The following is a 20,486-nucleotide window of genomic DNA, read 5'->3' as shown; positions in this document are numbered from 1 at the left end:
GTAAGTATAAAATATTTATGAAAGCGAATTACTGCGGATGCTAGAATCTGAAACTAAAAGAGAAATGCTGGAAAATCTCAGCAGGCCTAGCAGCATCTGTAAGGAGAGAAAAGAGCTGATGTTTCAAGTCCAGATGACCCTCTGTCAAAGCTTTGACAAAGGGTCATTTGGACCCAACATCAGCTCTTTTCTCTCCTTACAGATGCTGCCAGGCCTGCTGAGATTTTCCAGCATTTTCTCTTTTGGTGATTAAAAAATCTATGCTGCATCATTTAATGTAGAAATTGTGTTACTGGTGCATAATGTCATTACCTTTTGTTTTAGTAATGCCTTTAAACATTAAAGCACACAGTCATATTCATTTGTTATATATGTCTTTACTATTTGAAGTTGTCTGGAATAATTTTGTGTTTATCTATTATACTTGATTATCTGACATATCTACATTTGCAGCTTGTAAAATCTTGGCGAAGGATATAAAAAACTGACCAAGCTTTATTTTTGATAGTGTCCCTTCATGGATGATCAGATATTAAGTCTGCATAACAAAATTAAGAATCAGCCAGTGGAATTTCCTGAGCAGTGAGTAGTTTGTCTATTTATACCTACTTGTTTCAATTTTGGTCTGCTTCAGTGTGTTTGTTTTTTTTCTTAATTTAGTTTGTGTGTGAATTTTATTATTTCTCTCTTGATCAGACCTTGTAATCTCATTCAACGATTCTGCTTTACAGACTCTTCATGGGATGGGATGGGATGAGGGAATGGGATAATTTAATGTGGGGAACATTGACACCTTTTAGCTGAATATATTTCAATATCTGTTATTAATTTTACGAGCTAGGCCAGACCTCTCTGAAGAGCTGAAGGATCTCATTTTTAAAATGTTAGATAAAAACCCGGAAACCAGAATTACAGTTTCACAGATCAAGGTAAGACAAAGATATGTTACATCTGCAATCATTCCAACATTGCTGGCATTTTTGTACCTTACACAAACATAGCAATTCAAATATAAAATGTGAAAAAGTCATTAAATTTGTTGGTTTCCTTGTTTCTCTGAACTGCAAGATGTTTAGTTTTTATTCAGTGTACCAAAACATCTATCCCAGTATGAATGGCAATATTCAAGTGGAGGTGTTGTTGGGAGTGGGAGGGGTGGTTTGGTGTGTAGGAAGATGCAAGTCCATTAGATAAGGGGAAAAGGGCAAGATTATAATTTTGTAATTGCAGTTGAGGATATGTTTTTGTGCTTTATGATGCAAACACATGCAACATGAGGAGACAGTGGTGATATTGTAATATCAGTAGACTCGTAAACTAGAAACCCAGACTAATGCTCTGGGACATGGGATCAAATCTCATCATAGCATATGATGGAATTTAAATTAAATTAATTTATCGGGAATATAAAGCTAGCTTCAGTAATGGTGACCATAACAATAATCTGGTCTGGCCTACATGTGACTCCAGACCTACAGCACTGTGGTTGCCTTTTTATTCATTCAGGGGATATGGGTGTTGCTGGCTGGGCCAGCATTTATTGCCCATCCCTAATTGCCCTTGAACTGAGTGGTTTGCTTAGCCATTTCAGAGGGCATTTAAGAGTTAACCACATTGCTGTGGGTCTGGAGTCACATGTAGGCCAAGGTAAGATTTCCTTCCCTGAAGGACATTAGTGAACTAGATGGGTTTTTAGAAAATCAACAATGATTTCATAGTCACCATTAGACTTTTAATTCCAGATTTTCTTTATTGAATTCAAATTTCATCATCTGCCTTGATGATCATACCTGAGTCTCTGGTTTGCTAGTCCAGTGACAATACCACTATGCCACCGCCTGCCCATAAAATGCCCTCTGAAATGTTCTAGCAAGCCATTCAGTTCAAAGAGGAATTAAGAACGGGCAACCAAAGCATCCACATTTATGGAAAAATAAAGGAAAAAATGCTACCCATTTCTTGGTGAAAGAATATTGTTTCTGAAAATTGTCTTGTTTAATGAATGCCAGCATCTTAGTTTGACAATTTCAGGACTGAAGAATTTAGACAGCTAAACCTTTTGGTTATTTTATTGCCCCTCCCTCAGACATATTGTGTCTCAGACCTTCTTGCTAAGTGCTATCTTGAGTGTTGCCTTTCTGTTTTACTGCCATTAGTAAATACCTCACTTTTTTGCAAACTACCTCCCCAAATCAAACTGGCTGATTCTTTTGCCCAATGACCAAAGGTTTACGAAACTGCAAGATAAAGGTAAAAGTTAAAGACAGTGCTCCTAATACAAGCAGTTTTCTTCCTTGTAAGTGAATGGTCAGTTGTGTAAAATTTATGTAAGCACATTTTCTGAAATACACAGGCAAGAATTTAGTTGCTGTCCTTAGAGTCATAGAGGTTTACAGCATGGAAACAGGCCCTTCGGTCCAACTTGTCCATGAGCCCTTTTTTTATAAAACTCCTAAGCTAGTCCCAATTGCCCGCATTTGGCCCATATCCCTCTATACCCATCGTACCTATGTAACTGAATGCTTTTTAAAAGACAAAATTGTACCCGCCTCTACTACTACCTCTGGCAGCTTGTTCCAAACACTCACCACTCTCTGTGTTAAAAACTTGCCCTTCTGGACACTTTTGTATCTCTCCCCTTTCACCTTAAACCTCTGCCCGCTAGTTTTAGACTCCCCTACCTTTGGGAAAAGATATTGACGAGCTGATCTGTGCCCCTCATTATTTTATAGACCTCTGTAAGATCACCCCTCAGCCTCCTACTCTCCCGAGAAAAAGGTCCCAGTCTATCCAGCCTCTCATAACTCAATCCATCAAGTCCCGGTAGCATCCTAGTAAATCTTTTTTGCACTCTTTCTAGTTTAATAATATCCTTCCTATAATAGGGTGACCAGAATTGCACACAGTATTCCAAGTGTGGCCTTACCAATGTCTTGTACAACTTCAACAAGACGTCCCAACTCCTGTATTCAATGTTCTGACTGATGAAAGTGCAGGTTTCATTGAAAGTTTCAATGAAAGTCCAAAGTGTGCAGGTTAGGTTAATTGGCCACGCTAAATTGCCCCTTAGTGTCCCGGGATGCATAGGTTAGAGGGATTAGCAGGTAAATATGTGGGGATATGGGGATAGGGCCTGGGTGGGATTGTGGCCGGTGCAGACTCGATGGGCCAAATGGCCTCTTTCTGCACTGTAGGGTTTCTATGATTCTATGAAACCACGCATGCCGAATGTCGCCTTCACCACTCTGTCCACCTGTGACTCCACTTTCAAGGAGCTATGAACATGTACCCCTAGGTCTCTTTGTTCTGTAACTCTCCCCAACGCCCTACCATTAACTGAGTAAGTCCTGCCCTGGTTCAATCTACCAAAATGTATCACCTTGCATTTGTCTAAATTAAACTCTATCTGCCATTCGTCAGCCCACTGGTCCAATTGACCAAGATCCCGTTGCAATTGGAGATAACTTTCTTCACTGTCCACTATGCCACCAATCTTGGTGTCATCTGCAAACTTACTAACCATGCCTCCTATATTCTCATCCAAATCATTAATATAAACGACAAATAGCAGTGGACCTCACACTGATCCCTGAGGCGCACTGCTGGTCACAGGCCTCCAGTTTGAAAAACAACTCTCTACAACACCCTCTGGCTTCTGTCAAGAAGCCAATTTTGTATCCATTTAGCTACCTCACCCTGCATCCCGTGAGATGTAACCTTATGCAACATCCTACCATGCAGTACCTTGTCAAAGGTCTTGCTAAAGTCCATGTAGACAACATCAACTTATCTAGCTTCTTGGTTACCCCCTTAAAAAACTCAAATTTGTGAGACATGATTTTCCACTCACAAAGCCATGCTGACTGTCACTAATCAGTCCTTGCATACCTAAATGCCTGTAGGTCCTGTCTCTCAAAATACCTTCCACCAACTTACCCACCACAGATGTGAGGCTCACTGGCCTGTAGTTCCCAGGCTTTTCCCTGCAGCCCTTTTTAAACAAAGACACAACATTTGCCACACTCCAATCTTCAGGCACCTCACCTGTGACTATCGATGATTCAAATATCTCGGCTAGGGGACCCGCAATTTCCTCCCTAGCTTCCCACAATGTCCTGGGATACACTTCATCAGTTCCTGGGGATTTCTCTGCCTTGATGCGCTATAGGACTTCCAGCACCACCACCTCTGTAATATGTACTCTCCTCAAGACATCACTGTTTATTTCCCCAAGTTCCCTAAAATCCATGCTTTTCTCAACAGTAAATACTGATGAGAAATATTCATTTAGGATTTCACCCATCTCTTGTGGATCTGCACATAGATGACCTTGTTGATCCTTAAGAAGCCCTACTCTCTCCCTTGTTACTCTTTTGCCCTTTATGTATTTGTAGAAGCTCTTTGGATTCTCCTTTGCCGTATCTGCCAAAACAATCTCGTGTCCCCTTTTTGCCGTCCTCTTAACTCTACTCCTACACCCCCTATACGCTTCAAGGGATTCACTTGATCCCAGCTGTCTATGCATGTCATGTGCCTCTTTCTTCTTCCTAACCAGGGCCTCAATATCCCGAGTCATCCAGGGTTCCCTACTTCTGCCAGCCTTGCCCTTCAATATAACTGATTGCCATGGTTTTGATAATAAGCATTTGTGTTCTTGCAAGTTGTTGCTAATGTTGGCCCTGACCTTTGTAGAATAATGCTGATCAACAGGCTGACTGCCTGCTGCATAAGGAAGCACCCAAATGAAGAGCAGGTTAGGAAGCGGAGCAATTAAACTTTTGGGATGGGAGGGGGAGATTTCCTGTGATGGTTGAGTGTAGTTTCCTTGTAGGTAGGGGATCAAATGATGGTCAGGGGAAGTGGATCAGGTAAATATGTTAGGCCTGTAAAGCATTCCTATTTTTACTGGCCCACAGTAGTTCTGTCAAGGTAGTTACTTCATGGATCCAGCCCTTCTCCTTGCCTCTTTTTGCTGGTTGGGTTTCCCAAGGTCCAAGAAACCTAAACAATATTAGTTAAAAGTAAAAAGCTTGTAAAAAATGGAGGCATACACATCATTCCACTTCCACTAAAACCAGAAGGACAAGAGTTGAGGCAAGTTGGAGCCGGGATTTAATTTTTAAAATTTTAACTTTTCAGCCAACCTGCCTTTGGGGGTTTAACTTACCCCATTGTTTCATAGGAAATTTCCAAAATGAAAAATTATTTATACAATTGCAAAGAGCTAAACTGTTCCTAATTCCATATAAACTGTAACCTCTCCAGTCCAGAAATCTGTTGCTCAAAACACTAGTTATCCAGAAAATCTTTGCGCGAACTTGATCAACCCAGTACTCGCCACTTGACTGCTCGAGGGCTGTAACAAATTTAGAAGCATGATCTCAGTTCAGATCATGTATCTCCTTCTTACGGTTTTAAAATGTTTTACTACCATTTTATGTTTCAGGTAAATATTTATACCCGAGGTGTTTCTCGGTAAAGAATTCTAACATCATGTATGATCCAAAATATTCCAAAATCCTGAAATGACTTGGTCATTCCGGAATGGAGGGGTACATTGCAATGTATTACAGAAGTATCAAAGTAGTCATTTACTACCTATGTTTCATAGTTATTAAAAATGCAATATTGTAAATATATAAAATTATGCTGAAGGCAATTCTTTCACAGTTTCTTTTAACTTGTAGATACATCCATGGGTGACACGGCATGGTGCTGAAGCACTTCCTACAGAGGATGAGAATTGTATACTTGTTGAAGTTACTGAAGAGGAGGTTGAGAATTCGGTCAAACATATTCCAAGCCTGGCAACAGTCGTAAGAGACGATATTAATTTTAATAGGCTGCTGAAAATAAGCCGCTACATGTCCAATTAATTTTTTAAAAATTCATTCGCGGGATGTGGGTTTCGCTGACTAGGTCAGCATTTATTGCCCATCCCTTATTGCCATTGAGAAGGTGATGGTGAACTGCCTTCTTGAACCACTGCAGTCCATATACTATACATTTGTATATACTTGTTGAGGGCCAACCAAATATTTCTCATATCTCTTATGTTATAGTCACTTGCTATTTCCTTGTGTTTCTGGTGCCATATGTGCAGCTGAGTAAGTACTGGAATGAGCCTGAAGGAAATGTTCACTTCAGTGTCTGCTGCTAAAGCAGAGTCTGGAAGGTGTCAAAAAGTAGCTGTCATATTCATTGCCACTCATGAGATTTTGCTCAGTAAATCTTCAAAATTGACCTCAATTCCAAACATGGACCAAATAAAAACTTCATAAGCACTCCCAAAATCCCGAATGACACTAGTTAATTCATGTCAATAAGTCAATATTACATGCACAGAAAAAAGCTATTCTTCCTGCCATCTTTGTTCATGAGTGGTAGCACAATTTCATTGAAGAAATTTAAAAATCTGTCACTCTTATTTTTGTCGTTTAATGATGTAGCATGTCTCTTTCTATCTTGCATTCAGTACATTCAATAGTTGATTCAAACAGGACTTAATTTCCACAATTATATGATGAAAATTTTCCTAATTGGATTGATAGATCACTACTTCTCCACATTATATTAAATTTAAACTTTTTTTCTGGTAACTTTATTCACATATGATTATTACTATTAGTCAACAGAACTGCAAACATCATTGTCAAAGTAAATTGACTCTTATGTAATAACGGGAGCTGAACTGTATAAGAGGGAAGTTTTCATTCATTTGTCCTTGAATGCAACTTTTATGAAAATATTATAAAATTGATGTTTTCTTGCCAGATTCTTGTTAAAACAATGCTTCGAAAACGTTCCTTTGGAAATCCTTTTGAGGGAAGTAGGCGAGAGGAGCGATCTTTGTCTGCATCAGGAAACCTCCTTGTGTAAGTAGATAACTATATTTTTCCATCGGTGTTTTAAGTTCCAGTTTCTTGAGCTTTGCAAGGATTTACATCTTCAGAAACATTAAGATGCTTTTAAGGTACGCATTTTACAATTCTATGGTGATAAATAAAAGTCTTGTTTAATTTCCTTTTAACAAAATTGTTTTTTTAATTTTGATTTACACAATGTTTTTAAACTTCAGTACTTTAAAGAAAGCAAACTTTAAAAAAAATAAAAATGCAGTGTTGTATTTGTTTTCCACAGACTGTGAGCCTTGCTGACAAGACCAGCATTTATTACTTTCCTATTTGCTCTTGGCTGATAAATTGTACATGAGAGGCTGAAATTGTACTCTGGGCAAGTAAATCCCAGATTATTGGTCAACCTTTTGATGTGATAATTCAGCAATTCTTAACAAGATAAACTTGATATATGCTGTTTACAAGAGACCCTATAGACTTACAAATTGTACTAATCCAAGTGAAGCTTTTCAATTTGTCATAAATTTTGTGTGGCAAGTTGGATGGAACCAGGCATTCCGTAATTGGTCTTCAAACTTTACTGCTTCATGGTTGCTTAAGTTGTTTTACAGTATGGTGTTTTAAAATGCAATTCCAAGCACATCAAATAAAAGACAGTGGATGTGGTCGCAAAGTGGAAACACTTTTGGTAGAGTTCATAGCTTTGAAAATAATGAAACTTGAAACACAAAGCTAATTTGATGGGAAACAAAACTCTGTGGATGCTGGAAATCTGAGAAAAAAAAATATATTCGGGTCTGGCAGCGTTAGTGGGGAGAGAAACAAAGCTAATGTTTCAGGCCAATTATCTTCCATCAGTTCTGTTTTTCTTACTAATTTGATTAGGTTATTTTTGATTTGATTTATTATTGTCACATATATTATACAGTGAAAAGTATTATTTCTTGCGCGCTACACAGACAAAACTTACTGTTCATAGAGAAGGAAACGAGAGTGCAGAATGTAGTGTTACAGTCATAGCTAGGGTGTAGAGAAAGATCAACTTAATGCAAGGTAAGTCCATTCAAAAGTCTGACAGCAGCAGGGAAGAAGCTGTTCTTGAGTTGGTTGGTACGTGACCTCAGACTTTTGTATCTTTTTTCCGAAGGACGAAGGTGGAAGAGAGAATGTCCAGGGTGTGTGGGGTTCTTAATTATGCTGGCTGCTTTGCCGAGGCAGCAGGAAGTGTAGACAGAGTCAATGGATGGGAGACTGGTTCGCGTGATGGATTGGGCTACATTCACGATGTTTTGTAGCTCCTTGCGGTCTAGGGCAAAGCAGGAGCCATACCAAGCTGTGATACAACCAGAAAGTATGCTTTCTATGGTGCATCTGTAAAAGTTGGTGAGAGTCGTAGCTGACATGCCAAATTTCCTTAGTCTTCTGAGAAAATAGAGGCGTTGGTGGGCTTTCTTAACTATAGTGTCAGCATGGGGGGGCCAGGACAGGTTGTTGGTGATCTGGACACCTAAAAACTTGAAGCTCTCGACCCTTTTTACTTCGTCCCCATTGTGTAGACGGGCATGTTCTTCTTTACGCTTCCTGAAGCTGATGACAATCTCCTTCGTTTTGTTGACATTGAGGGCGAGATTATTGTTGCCGCACCAGTTCACCAGATTCTCTCTCTCATTCCTGTACTCTGTCTCATCATTGTTTGAGATCCAACCCACTACGGTGGTATCGTCAGCAAACTTGAAAATCGAATTGGAGGGGAATTTGGCCGCACAGTCATAGGTGTATAAGGAGTATAGTAGGGGGCTGAGAACACAGCCTTGTGGGGCACCAGTGTTGAGGATGATGGTGGAGGAGGTGTTGTTGCCTATCCTTACTGATTGAGAAAAGATACTGTTTTATTATTTTGAGAAAAGATACTGTTTTGGTCTGTATTTTCTGATCTTGTTAATGGTTCAAATGAGCAGAGCATTATGTTTGACAGCATGCATCTACAATAACAGTTGTGATATGAAAAATATACTCCTAGGCACGCTAGTGCAACAAAAGACAACTCCATCTTAAGTGGAATTATGGAAGAGCTTGTAGTTACTACTGAGAGGCACATTTTCTATAAATGCAGTGGACCAAAACTAATGAATCTTCAAACCTATGGTAATCCTACCCATGTGGTAGCAACATTTACTTATTGTTGGACCTGCAGTCACAAGATGTGATGCAGCTGAGTATTATTATGAATTCCTGAACCCTTCTGTCTGTTAACATAAAAAGTACCAAGATCTTTTATCACTTGTCATGAAGAACAATCATACATCCTGCAGCACTGATCAAATGATAAGCAAGTGAGCAAATAAACTAACCTGCAAACATAATGTAAAACAACAGTTAGAGAGCCTCCAGAACATCTGTGTGCAGAAAGTCAAGGAGCATGGTGCACCAACTTGGTACAGGTTTCATTGCTGCCTTAAAAGCTTAGACTGCTACCTTTATAGCTCTGGGTACTACTGTTGCAAGAGAACTCCATATTAGTAATTTGTTTAACAACAGATAACCAGGTTTTCTGAAATACTGCCCTGGAAGTGTTACCCAGTCCATTTAACAGAAACCTGTTATCCACTCTCAGAATGACAGAATTTCTGCTCCCATCTGAAGCCTCTGCAGCAGAACTAGTGTGCAATCCTTTCCCTTCACCTTGCCTCCTGTTATACTGACCTGGTCCAAATCCCCATGTGGTGTCGGGCACCCCAAAACTCCCACCACCCAACCTGCACAGGAACACCAATTGCTTGACCAGCCCAGCAAACCCTGCCCCCTGCTCTCAGCCCCCTGCTCTCAACCCCCCCCCCCAAAAACTGCATGCTCCTCACCCCCACCCCAAGACTCCACGTCTCCCCCCCTCACCACGACTGTTGCATCCCCCTCTATTTTGACTCACCTAATGATCTCTGCTCTCTTTCGCCCCCTCCCCCCCCCCCCCCCCACTCCCCAACTAACTGCTTGAACCCCCCACAATACTTCTAAACACATTTCAGAGATTCATCTTCACATCTGCACTGTACATACTATACATTATTGCTTTCCTGGTTTATATTAGGATAATTGAAATCCTGCATTATAATTCTTGCACTTTTTCTCCATTATATTTTTCATACCAGTTGGTGTCCTATAAACTATATAAAGCAGTGTAATTGCACCAAAATTGTTTCTCAACAACTGTATTGGTTCTTAAATGCACCAGGACATCCTGTATCTGGGGCATCCCACTTAATTCAATTTTCCCAACCATCCTCATTTCCTCCTCTGCCTTTCCTGAACCCCTTGCATTCAGGAATATTTAGTGCCAGTTTTGTCCTTTTTTGAGCCAGGTTTCCATCATTGCCACAATATCATGTTCCATATGGCTATTGAGATCTGCAGCTCACCAACCTTATTTAACATGCTCAGTGCATTTCAGTACCATGCACTGTAAACCTGAATTCGGTCTGACTGTATTTGCTCCTAATGTGACCCCACCCAATACCTTTCTATTCTTTCCTTTAGTGCTATGAGTCTCTCAGTTCTTTCTGCATCCTTCTTAATGCTGTACCTGTCCCCAACAAGTTAGCTTTAATTTTTAATGGAATAAATGTGTAAACGTATATGCAGATCATAGGGAACAACATAAGTAAATAAGGGAATAAACAGGGTTGGCATAATGCTTATTTTTGTGTCTGGGGCTAGAGCATACACAAGCATGGAGGTATTCTTAAACTGATTTTTAAAAATTTCCTTTGGGTCGGTTAAGGGGTGGTCTGCAAGAAATCATCTGAGTATGAAAGTTTGTATGCAGTTTTTTTGTTGTTGATGAGGGGGCACAAGTTTAAGCAGCTCATGAAAAGAATCAATAAGTTAGAAATAAATCTGTTGAGATTGTTATAATCCTTGGCCAGACCCCCAAGTTATTGGTAAAATCCAATCAGTTCATTAACATTTTGTTTAAAGTGGACAACGTTCGAGATTCAAGACACTTGCTAATAGAATAATGACACAAGATTCCACCGGTTTTGAACAAACATAACTTATCTGTGATTGAACACATCACACTGCACAATAAATGCCAAATGCAACCAAAATAGCTTTCACAAATTTCTCAACAACCCACCCAAAAGTCAATAATACTGAGTCAACCAATCTCACTGAAACTCCCATCTTGCAAGAGTTTCCAATCTTCACCTTTGAAGATCCTGCCTTGGAATTCTCTCCAAAAGCCACTCCAACTTGGACAGCATCAACGATGGCCCACCTCATAGGTTTTCAATATCATTTTCTGAGCTTCCATTGCTTTGGATTCCAGGGTCTACACTCGAGCACCAAATTACTGGCACAATCTAAGATCTTTGGCCCTGCCGAGCAGAACTTTACTGCTTCATAGGGGTATCTTCACCCCAATGGCCTGCAGCAGAGAGTGACCAGTCTTTGGCTGCTGCATTCACTTTAAGTCGACGCCCCACAGCCCGTTCCTTGTTTAGAGCCTGTTTCCTTCTTCCTCTCTTTTTTGCTTAACTATTGGGACCTGTTTCTGCCCCCTGTCTCTGTCCCTTACATGAGACTTCCTTTTGGAACATCTCCTCGTCCCCTTTTTGAGACCTCTCCCTGTCCCATCTCCTTGTCCCCTGCCTAGGACACTTGGCAGCAATGGCAATTCTCAACCAGACACCTGTCCTGGGTTTTCATGCCATTTTCCTTATTGTGCAGGTGCGCTGGGACCACAAAATGTGAAAAAGTAGAACTACGCATGTGTAGGCCACCCCCTCATCTGCGCATGCCCAAAAGATTCTGAGGTCAGTTAGGAGTGAAAGTTCCTGATCTCTGCGCTCTCCACCGAGAAAAGTTTGGTTTTCATAACAAGATGGTGATTAGAATATTGGATGCCATAAACTGTTGTTGAACAGAATCTGAAGTTCCTTGAACAAGTGGAATACCAAAAGATGTAGGAAGTGAACAAATGTGGGATTAGACTAGATGGCTTCTCTGGATAAAATACAAGTGATACACTAACATTGACACACAGATTTGGATTTGAACTAAATTGCTTGAAATACGTTTATAATTTGAACCAAGTCAGAATTTCTATATTCTGTCCATGAACACAGTACAACTGCTTGTTGCCAATTGCAATTTTTGCTGAGCATTACAGTAAGAAATGCTTGGTTCACCAAATTCCCAATCAGTGAATTCAATTCTTACCAAACAGCTCATCTGCTATTTGAGATTCTGAAATTTGTGTTGTATCTCTGCTGGAACTTTTAAGTCCTATTACAGTTTGGGTTTTGAAATGCAATCATTACTAAGTATCCTACCTGACTTGCCATTATCATGTGACATCTACCATGAGGGAATGTTTGGGACAGCCATGTTATATTCAGTTCAATAAAGACATTACACTAGAAGTACTGTAGTTTTTGAGCTCAGACCATAGCTGAGATTCAGTTTTGAAAGATTGGAAGAGAAGACGCGGCTACTAAAGGAGGAAAAGAGGAGGAAGGCGGTATTAATCGGGGACTCGATGGTGAAGGGGACAGACAGGCGTTTCTGCGGAGGTAGGCGGGATTCTCGCATGGTGGTCTGCCTCCCTGGGGCCGGGATCCAGGATGTCGCTAGTTGCGTCCCGGAAATCCTGAGGTGGGAGGGAGAGGAGCCTGAGGTAGCGGTACATATTGGTACCGCTGATGTGGGTAGGAAGGGAGAAGGGGTCATGAAAAAGGAGTACAGGGAATTAGGGAGACAGCTGAGAAAGAGGAAAGCAAAGGTAGTAATCTCAGGATTACTGCCTGTGCCACGGGAAGGTGAGGGCAGGAATGGAGTGAGGTGGAGGATGAATGTGTGGCTGAGGGACTGGTGCAGGGGGCAGGGATTCAGGTTCCTGGACCATTGGGACCTCATTAGGGGCAGGGGTGATCTGTATACAAAAAACGGGTGGAACTTGAATCACACGGGGACCAATATCCTGGCCGGTAGGTTGGCTAAGGCTACTGGGGAGAATTTAAACTAGATAGGTTGGGGGGAGGGGAGCTAGAAGAGTTGACTAGGATCAAGGAACTAATTGATGGGGGGGAGGATGCAGGGGTAAGGGGAATTACAAAATTAATGGTAGAGGAGAGGGTGCAAGTGAATGAAGGCGGTAATTTAGATAAGGGAGTAGAGGGAGAGGGTGTTCGCGACTCATCAAAGCGGGTCCAGATAAAAGCTGGAATAAGGACACTTTGCCTGAATGCACGAAGCATTCGGAACAAGGTAAATGAGTTGATGGTGCAAATCAGCACAAGTGGGTACGATCTAGTGGCCGTTACAGAAACGTGGCTGAAAGGTGACCAGGACTGGGAGATGAATATCCAGGGGTATCAGGCGTTTAGGAAGAATAGACAGGAAGGAAAAGGTGGTGGGGTGGCGCTATTAATAAGAGATAATATCAGGGTAGTACTGAGGGATGACATAGGCTCTGAGGAACAAAACGTGGAATCATTATGGGTAGAGATGAGGAATAGTAGAGGGAGAAAGACACTAGTAGGTGTGGTATATAGGCCCCCAAATAATAATGTTGAGGTAGGGAGGGCTATAAACAAGCAGATAAGGGATGCGTGTAAAAACGGAACGGCAATAATCATGGGGGACTTCAACATGCACATTGACTGGCAGACTCAAGTCGGTAAGGGTGGAATGGAGGAAGAGTTCTTAGAATGCTGTCGGGATAGTTTCCTTGAACAGCATGTTACGGAACCGACGAGGGAACGAGCTATTTTGGATCTGGTATTGTGTAACGAGGTAGGTAGAATTAAGGATCTTATTGTGAAGGACCCTCTTGGGTCTAGTGACCACAATATGGTCGAATTTCTGATTCAGATGGAAGAGGAGAAAGTTTGGTCCCAAACCAGTGTCCTCTGTTTGAACAGAGGGAAATATGATAGGATGAGGGATGAATTGGCTAAGGTAGACTGGGAGAGCAGGCTGGCAGGTAGGATAGCTGAGGAACAGTGGAGGATTTTTAAGGAGATCCTTTTCAGTTCTCAGCAAAAATATATTCCAGCAAAAAACAAGGATTGTAAGAAAAGGGAGAACCAGCCGTGGATAACGAAGGAAATAAAGGAGAGTATTAAAATAAAAACAGCTGCGTACAGAGTGGCCAAAAATAGTGGAGAAACAAGTGATTGGGAAAAATTTAAGAAACAACAAAGAGAGACTAAGAAAGCGATAAAGAAAGGAAGGATAGACTATGAAGCTAGGCTAGCAATTAATATAAAAAATGATAGTAAAAGTTTTTATAAATATATAAAAAGGAATAGAGTGGCTAGAGTGAATGTTGGACCCTTGGAGGACGAGAGGGGGGAGTTAATAGTGGGAAATGAGGATATGGCTGAGTCTTTAAATAAGTTTTTTGTGTCGGTCTTCACGGTGGAGGACACAAATAGTTTGCCAAATATTAACGATAGAGGGTTGGCAGCAGGAGAAATACTTAATACAATTAATGTTACCAGAGAGGCAGTGCTGGGTAGACTAATGGGACTGAAGGTGGACAAGTCCCCGGGTCCGGATGGAATGCATCCCAGGGTATTGAAAGAAATGTCAGAGGTAATAGTGGATGCGTTAGTGATTATTTATCAAAACTCGTTGCATTCTGGGGTAGTGCCGGTTGATTGGAAAACGGCTAATGTTACGCCGCTGTTTAAAAAAGGAAGGAGACAAAAGGCGGATAACTATAGGCCGGTCAGCTTAACGTCTGTAGTAGGGAAAATGCTGGAATCCATTATTAAAGAGGAGATAGCAGGGCATCTGGATAGAAATGGTTCGATCAATCAGACGCAGCATGGATTCATGAGGAGAAAGTCGTGCTTGACGAACAAGTTGGATTTTTATGAAGATGTGACTAGGGCGGTTGATGGAGGAGAACCGGTGGATGCGGTGTTTTTGGATTTCCAAAAGGCGTTTGATAAGGTGCCCCATAAAAGGCTGCTGAAGAAGATTAGGGCACACGGAGTTGGGGGTAGTGTGTTAAAGTGGATTGGGGACTGGCTATCCGACAGGAAGCAAAGAGTCGGAATAAATGGGTGTTTTTCCGGTTGGAGGAAGGTAACTAGTGGCGTGCCGCAGGGATCGGTACTCGGGCCGCAACTGTTTACCATTTATATAGATGATCTGGAGGAGGGGACGGAGTGTAGGGTAACGAAGTTTGCAGACGACACAAAGATAAGTGGAAAAGTGAATCGTGTGGAGGACGGAGAAGATCTGCAGAGAAATTTGGACAGGCTGAGTGAGTGGGCGAGGATATGGCAAATGGAGTATAACGTTGAGAAATGCGAGGTTATACACTTTGGAGGAAATAATAACAAATGGGATTACTATCTCAATGGAAACAAATTAAAACATGCTACCGTGCAAAGGGACCTGGGGGTCCTTGTGCATGAGACGCAAAAGCCCAGTCTGCAGGTACAACAGGTGATCAAGAAGGCAAATGGGATGTTGGCCTATATTGCGAGGGGCATAGAATATAAAAGCAGGGATGTCTTGATGCACCTGTACAGAGCATTGGTGAGGCCGCAGCTGGAATACTGTGTGCAGTATTAGTCCCCTTATATGAGGAAGGATATATTGGCATTGGAGGGAGTGCAGAGAAGGTTCACCAGGTTGATACCGGAGATGAGGGGTTTGGATTATGAGGAGAGGCTGAGGAGATTGGGTTTGTACTCGTTGGAGTTTAGAAGGATGAGGGGGGATCTTATGGAGACTTATAAGATAATGCGGGGGCTGGATAGGGTGGAGGCGGAGAGATTCTTTCCACTTAGTAAGGAAGTTAAAACTAGAGGACACAGCCTCAAAATAAAGGGGGGTCGGTTTAAGACAGAGTTGAGGAGGAACTTCTTCTCCCAGAGGGTGGTGAATCTCTGGAATTCTCTGCCCACTGAGGTGGTGGAGGCTACCTCGCTGAATATGTTTAAAGCGCGGATGGATGGATTCCTGATCGGTAAGGGAATTAAGGGTTATGGGGATCAGGCGGGTAAGTGGTACTGATCCAGGTCAGATCAGCCATGATCTTATTGAATGGCGGGGCAGGCTCGAGGGGCTAGATGGCCTACTCCTGCTCCTATTTCTTATGTTCTTATGTTCTTATAAGGAACACTGAAGTGTTCCAATCTTCTAAAAGCTGCTGAAGGGAAAAAAAAGGCAAGGAAAAGCTAACGTGAGCTGGAGGCTGCAAGTAAAATGCTGGGTGAGACAAAAAGCAGCTGTAAATTTTCCACTCCTGTGAATTTGGGCAACAAAAAGATGATCTCATTAAAGATAGAGTTGCTTTAGGCATAAGAAATCCAACAGTGAGAGCAAGTCGACACAGAGAGGAGAAATGTACTCAGTGTAAGAGGGAGAGTAGATGGGTGATGGAGAAGGGGTTTGAGATGTGTCTATTTTAACGCCAGGAGTGTAGTGAATAAAGTGAATGAGCTTAGAGTGTGGATCGATGCTTGGAAGTGTGATGTGGTGGCCATTACGGAGACTTGGGGACAGGACTGGATACTTCAGGTGCCGGGTTTCAGAAAGGACAGAGAGGGAGGCAAAAGAGGGGAGGGGGGGAGTGGCACTGCTGATCAGGGATAGTGTCACAGCTGTAGAGAACGTGGAAGCCGTGAAGGGATTGTCTATGGAGTCTCTGTGGGTGGAAGTTCGGAGCGGGAAGGGGTTGTTAACTTTGGGTGTTTTCTACAGGCCACCCAATAGTAACAGGAATGTTGAGGAGCAGATAGGGAAACAGATCCTGGAGAGATGTAGTAATAACAGGGTTGTCGTGATGGGAGACTTTAATTTCCCAAACATCGACTGGAATATCCCTCGGGTAAGGGGTTTGGATGGGGAGGAGTTTGTTAGGTGTGTTCAGGAGGGTTTCCTGACACAGCATGTGGATAAGCCTACAAGAGGAGAGGTTGTACTTGATCTGGTACTGGCTAATGAGCCTGGACAGGTGTGTCGGATATCTGTGGGGGAACATCTTGGGGATAGTGATCATAACTCTATCTCCTTTACACTAGCATTGGAAAGAGATAGGATCAGGCAAGCTAGGAAAGTGTTTATCTGGAGTAAGGGGAAATATGAAGCCATCAGGCAGGAGATTAGAGGCGTAAATTGGAAGGAGGTATTCTTGAGGAAAAGTACCGAAGTAAGGTGGCAGATTTTCAAGGAATGTTTGACTGGAGTTCTGCATGACAACGTTCCGATGAGACAGGGAGGTTTTGGTAGGTTACGGGTACCGTGGTGCACAAAAGCTGCGCTGAACCTAGTCAAAAAGAAAAGGAAAGCGTACAAAAGGTTCAGAGAGCTAGGTGATGATAGGGATCTAGATGAGTATATGGCTTGTAGGAAGGGACTTGAGAAAGAAATTAGAAGAGCCAGAAGGGGTCACGAGAAGGCCTTGGCAGGTAAGATTAAGGAGAAACCTAAGGCGTTTGCAGGGTGGATCAGTAAATTTGCTGATGACACCAAGATTGGTGGAGTAGTGGATGAGGTGGAGGGCTGTTGTAGGCTACAAAGAGACATAGATAGGATGCAAAGCTGGGCTGAAAAATGGCAGATGGAGTTTAACCCTGATAAATGTGAGGTGATTCATTTTGGTAGGACTAATTTAAATGTGGATTACCGGGTCAAAGGTATGGTTCTGAAGACTGTGGAGGAACAGAGAGATCTTGGGGTCCATATCCACAGATCTCTAAAGGTTGCCACTCAAGTGGATAGAGCTGTGAAGAAGGCCTATAGTGTGTTAGCTTTTATTAACAGGGGGTTGGCGTTTAAGAGCCGTGGGGTTATGCTGCAACTGTACAGGAGCTTGGTGAGACCACATTTGGAATATTGTGTGCAGTTCTGGTCACCTCACTATAAGAAGGATGTGGAAGCGCTGGAAAGAGTGCAGAGAGATTTACCAGGATGCTGCCTGGTTTGGAGGGTAGGTCTTATGAGGAAAGGTTGAGGGAGCTAGGGCTGTTCTCTCTGGAGCGGAGGAGGCCGAGGGGAGACTTAATAGAGGTTTATAAAATGATAAAGGGGATAGATAGAGTGAACATTCAAAGACTATTTCCTCGGGTGGATGGAGCTATTATAAGGGGGCATAACTATAGGGTTCGTGGTGGGAGATATAGGAAGGATATCAGAGGTAGGTTCTTTACGCAGAGAGTGGTTGGGGTGTGGAATGGACTGCCTGCAGTGATAGTGGAGTCAGACACTTTAGAAACATTTAAGCGGTTATTGGATAGGCACATGGAGCACACCAGGATGATAGGGAGTGGGATAGCTTGATCTTGGTTTCAGATAAAGCTCGGCACAACATCGTGGGCCGAAGGGCCTGTTCTGTGCTGTACTGTTCTATGTTCTATATTGTTCAAAGGAAAGCAATGTTTTAACTGCAAGATGGTGAATCATTTCACACAAATGTATTTTGCTACAAAGGAGCAAAATAAGCCTATGCCAATAGACACTGGAAAGATATCACCCAAAGAGTCTGATGAAGCACTGTACACCATACAATAGGCTGGTTCCATCAAGTCTATAAGTGATTTATAAATGATCAAGTCTATAAATGAATGATGAAGTCTATCAATGATATACAAGATGTGATATAAAAGATAGAAAGATATCAAATCTATAAATGATTTGTGATTATTAGAATGGTGACAGCAGAAGGAGAGGATTAAATGAACGAAGTGTCAGTGTCATGCAACATCATGACTTTCACAGACCTTTGCAAAGTGGCTCAACCTGGTGATTCAAAAATAAAGCCCTTGAAAGTAAGGCTGAGGCTGATTATGTTAGAAATGTAGGTCCTTTTAAGAGATAAACCAGAACTAGCTTCAGAGTGAGTTGAGAGCAGGAAATGCTCATTGAAACTTGTACTTAAATGCTGGATTTTTCCCCAGTAGGCGATTGCTTCTGGACAAGGAGAGGAACCTGATGGGAGAGCGGAAACTAGTATTTGTACTGAGCTACATTATAACAGCTATACAATTGTGAAGTATTGAATGTCTTCTGTTGCCTAATTCAGCAAATGGATATCTATCAGTTAAACAGAAGCTATATGATGGTGCAATATTCATACCAAGAGGACAAATTAGTTTGTAAGCCCAATGCAATGTTGGAATTAAATGAAAAGTAAAGAATTGGATAAACACGAAACCAATAGGGATTTAGTTGCACGGAGGACTTGAGATGCAGATTAGCCTAGTACCAGGGTAAAACAGATACTTTGTTAAGCAAAGTGGAGACCAGCAGTCTAGAGATCTAGATCATAGCCAAGCCCAGTTGCAAAGTAGAGCGCTCTCAGAATCAAGCTATTGGCCAAAAAAGAAAGCAGCAGAGGTCTGTCCGTGTAGGACCCCATAAGTTGTACCCTAGACCAGAAGAAAAGGTTCCCAAAAGAAAGTTACAGGTCCTGTGTGGTAGTTACTTGTTGGATTTGACGCATAGTGTTTAAATCTATGGGGTGTTATTTTAGGGAAGGTGTATTCTCAGAGTTTAGGAAAGTGGATAGATTTAGATTTGGGAATAATGTAATCATAATGTCTGGGGAACCATTATTATAGTTAATTGTAAATGTTTTTTGCTGCTATCTTGTTGCATGTTTTAAAGTTTAATAAACATTTTGTTATTTGAATAATTTACAACATGACTGATTCCTTTCCTCTTCGGGTTTCATCTCATTTCTCATTCTCCAAATTGTAAAACTATATAGTTCAGGACCGGCATTCAAATGGAGATGTGGAGTTCTAGATCAGAAACGGTACACAACAGTCACTCATCTCAGCTAGAGAAAGTCTAAAGCTTGGACTGGTAACCCTAAACATGCCAAAACCATTGACCACTGAATAGCTCCTAAAGGAGTACAAAATATGTGTTTACATGGTTAAATGTCTATCTGGAGAATGTCATCTCTAAGTAGATGTGAATGTAAGACCAATTCAGCAGCTGCTGAGAAGAGTTCCAGTTGCCCTCAAAGCAAGCCTAAAAAACAAGAATGGGAAAAGAAGGGATCACTTAGGAAAGTAACAACTCCTACAGACTGGATTATCAGTTAAACAACCTGGAAAGCTGAGAATGCACTTGGACCCAAAGGATTTAAATAAAGTGCTGAAGAAATCTCTCTACCCCATGCCAACCACCAACTGAATTTTGCCACAACTTGCCAGTGCAAAGATCTCTACCACCCTGGAGGCAAAGGATGGTTACAGGCAAGTGAAGCTGATTGAAAGAAGCAGCATTCTAACCACATTCTGTAAGCCGTTCGGGGGGGTGCAGATGGTTGCAATTGAAGATGTTCAAAGTCCAGTACGTAGGTTATGTACTGACTGCAAATGGTTTTCACCCAGACTCTGACAAGGTGAGAGCTGTAGCGATGATGCAGTGACCAGTAGATAGGAAAGCAGTGCAATGATTTGTTGGCTTTATAAACTACTTAGCAAAATTTCTGCCTAATCTTTGTCATTAAGAGTGTGAAACTTTACGCAAGCTCACTGCCAAGGATGTGCAATGATATTGGGGCACAGAACAAGTAGCAGCGTTCACTAAAATCAAAAATGAGTGATGGTAATGCCAGTGCTGAAGTAGTATGATGTCAATGATGTTGTTACCTTG

The 20,486-nt window shown here is 41.8% G+C and overlaps 1 protein-coding gene across 7 annotated transcripts in view; it reads left to right on the top strand.

Moving 5' to 3' along the window:
- The window catches only part of LOC144502998 (calcium/calmodulin-dependent protein kinase kinase 2-like), a 100,723-nt gene that overhangs the window by 69,597 nt on the left and 10,640 nt on the right, over positions 1 to 20,486 (top strand). For all 7 annotated transcript variants that reach the window (XM_078227474.1, XM_078227472.1, XM_078227469.1 and 4 more), the window contains 4 exons: positions 509 to 582; positions 842 to 929; positions 5,688 to 5,816; positions 6,775 to 6,875. In XM_078227474.1, coding sequence (XP_078083600.1) covers positions 509 to 582; positions 842 to 929; positions 5,688 to 5,816; positions 6,775 to 6,875 — 392 coding nt within the window. The remainder of the gene's footprint in view (positions 1 to 508; positions 583 to 841; positions 930 to 5,687; positions 5,817 to 6,774; positions 6,876 to 20,486) is intronic.

The sequence above is a fragment of the Mustelus asterias genome, chromosome 13 (assembly GCF_964213995.1).
Source record: "Mustelus asterias chromosome 13, sMusAst1.hap1.1, whole genome shotgun sequence".
NCBI classification, from domain to species: Eukaryota; Metazoa; Chordata; class Chondrichthyes; order Carcharhiniformes; family Triakidae; genus Mustelus; species Mustelus asterias.
The sequence above is the reverse complement of the archived record's forward strand: the minus strand, read 5'-3'. Positions and strand labels throughout refer to the sequence as shown.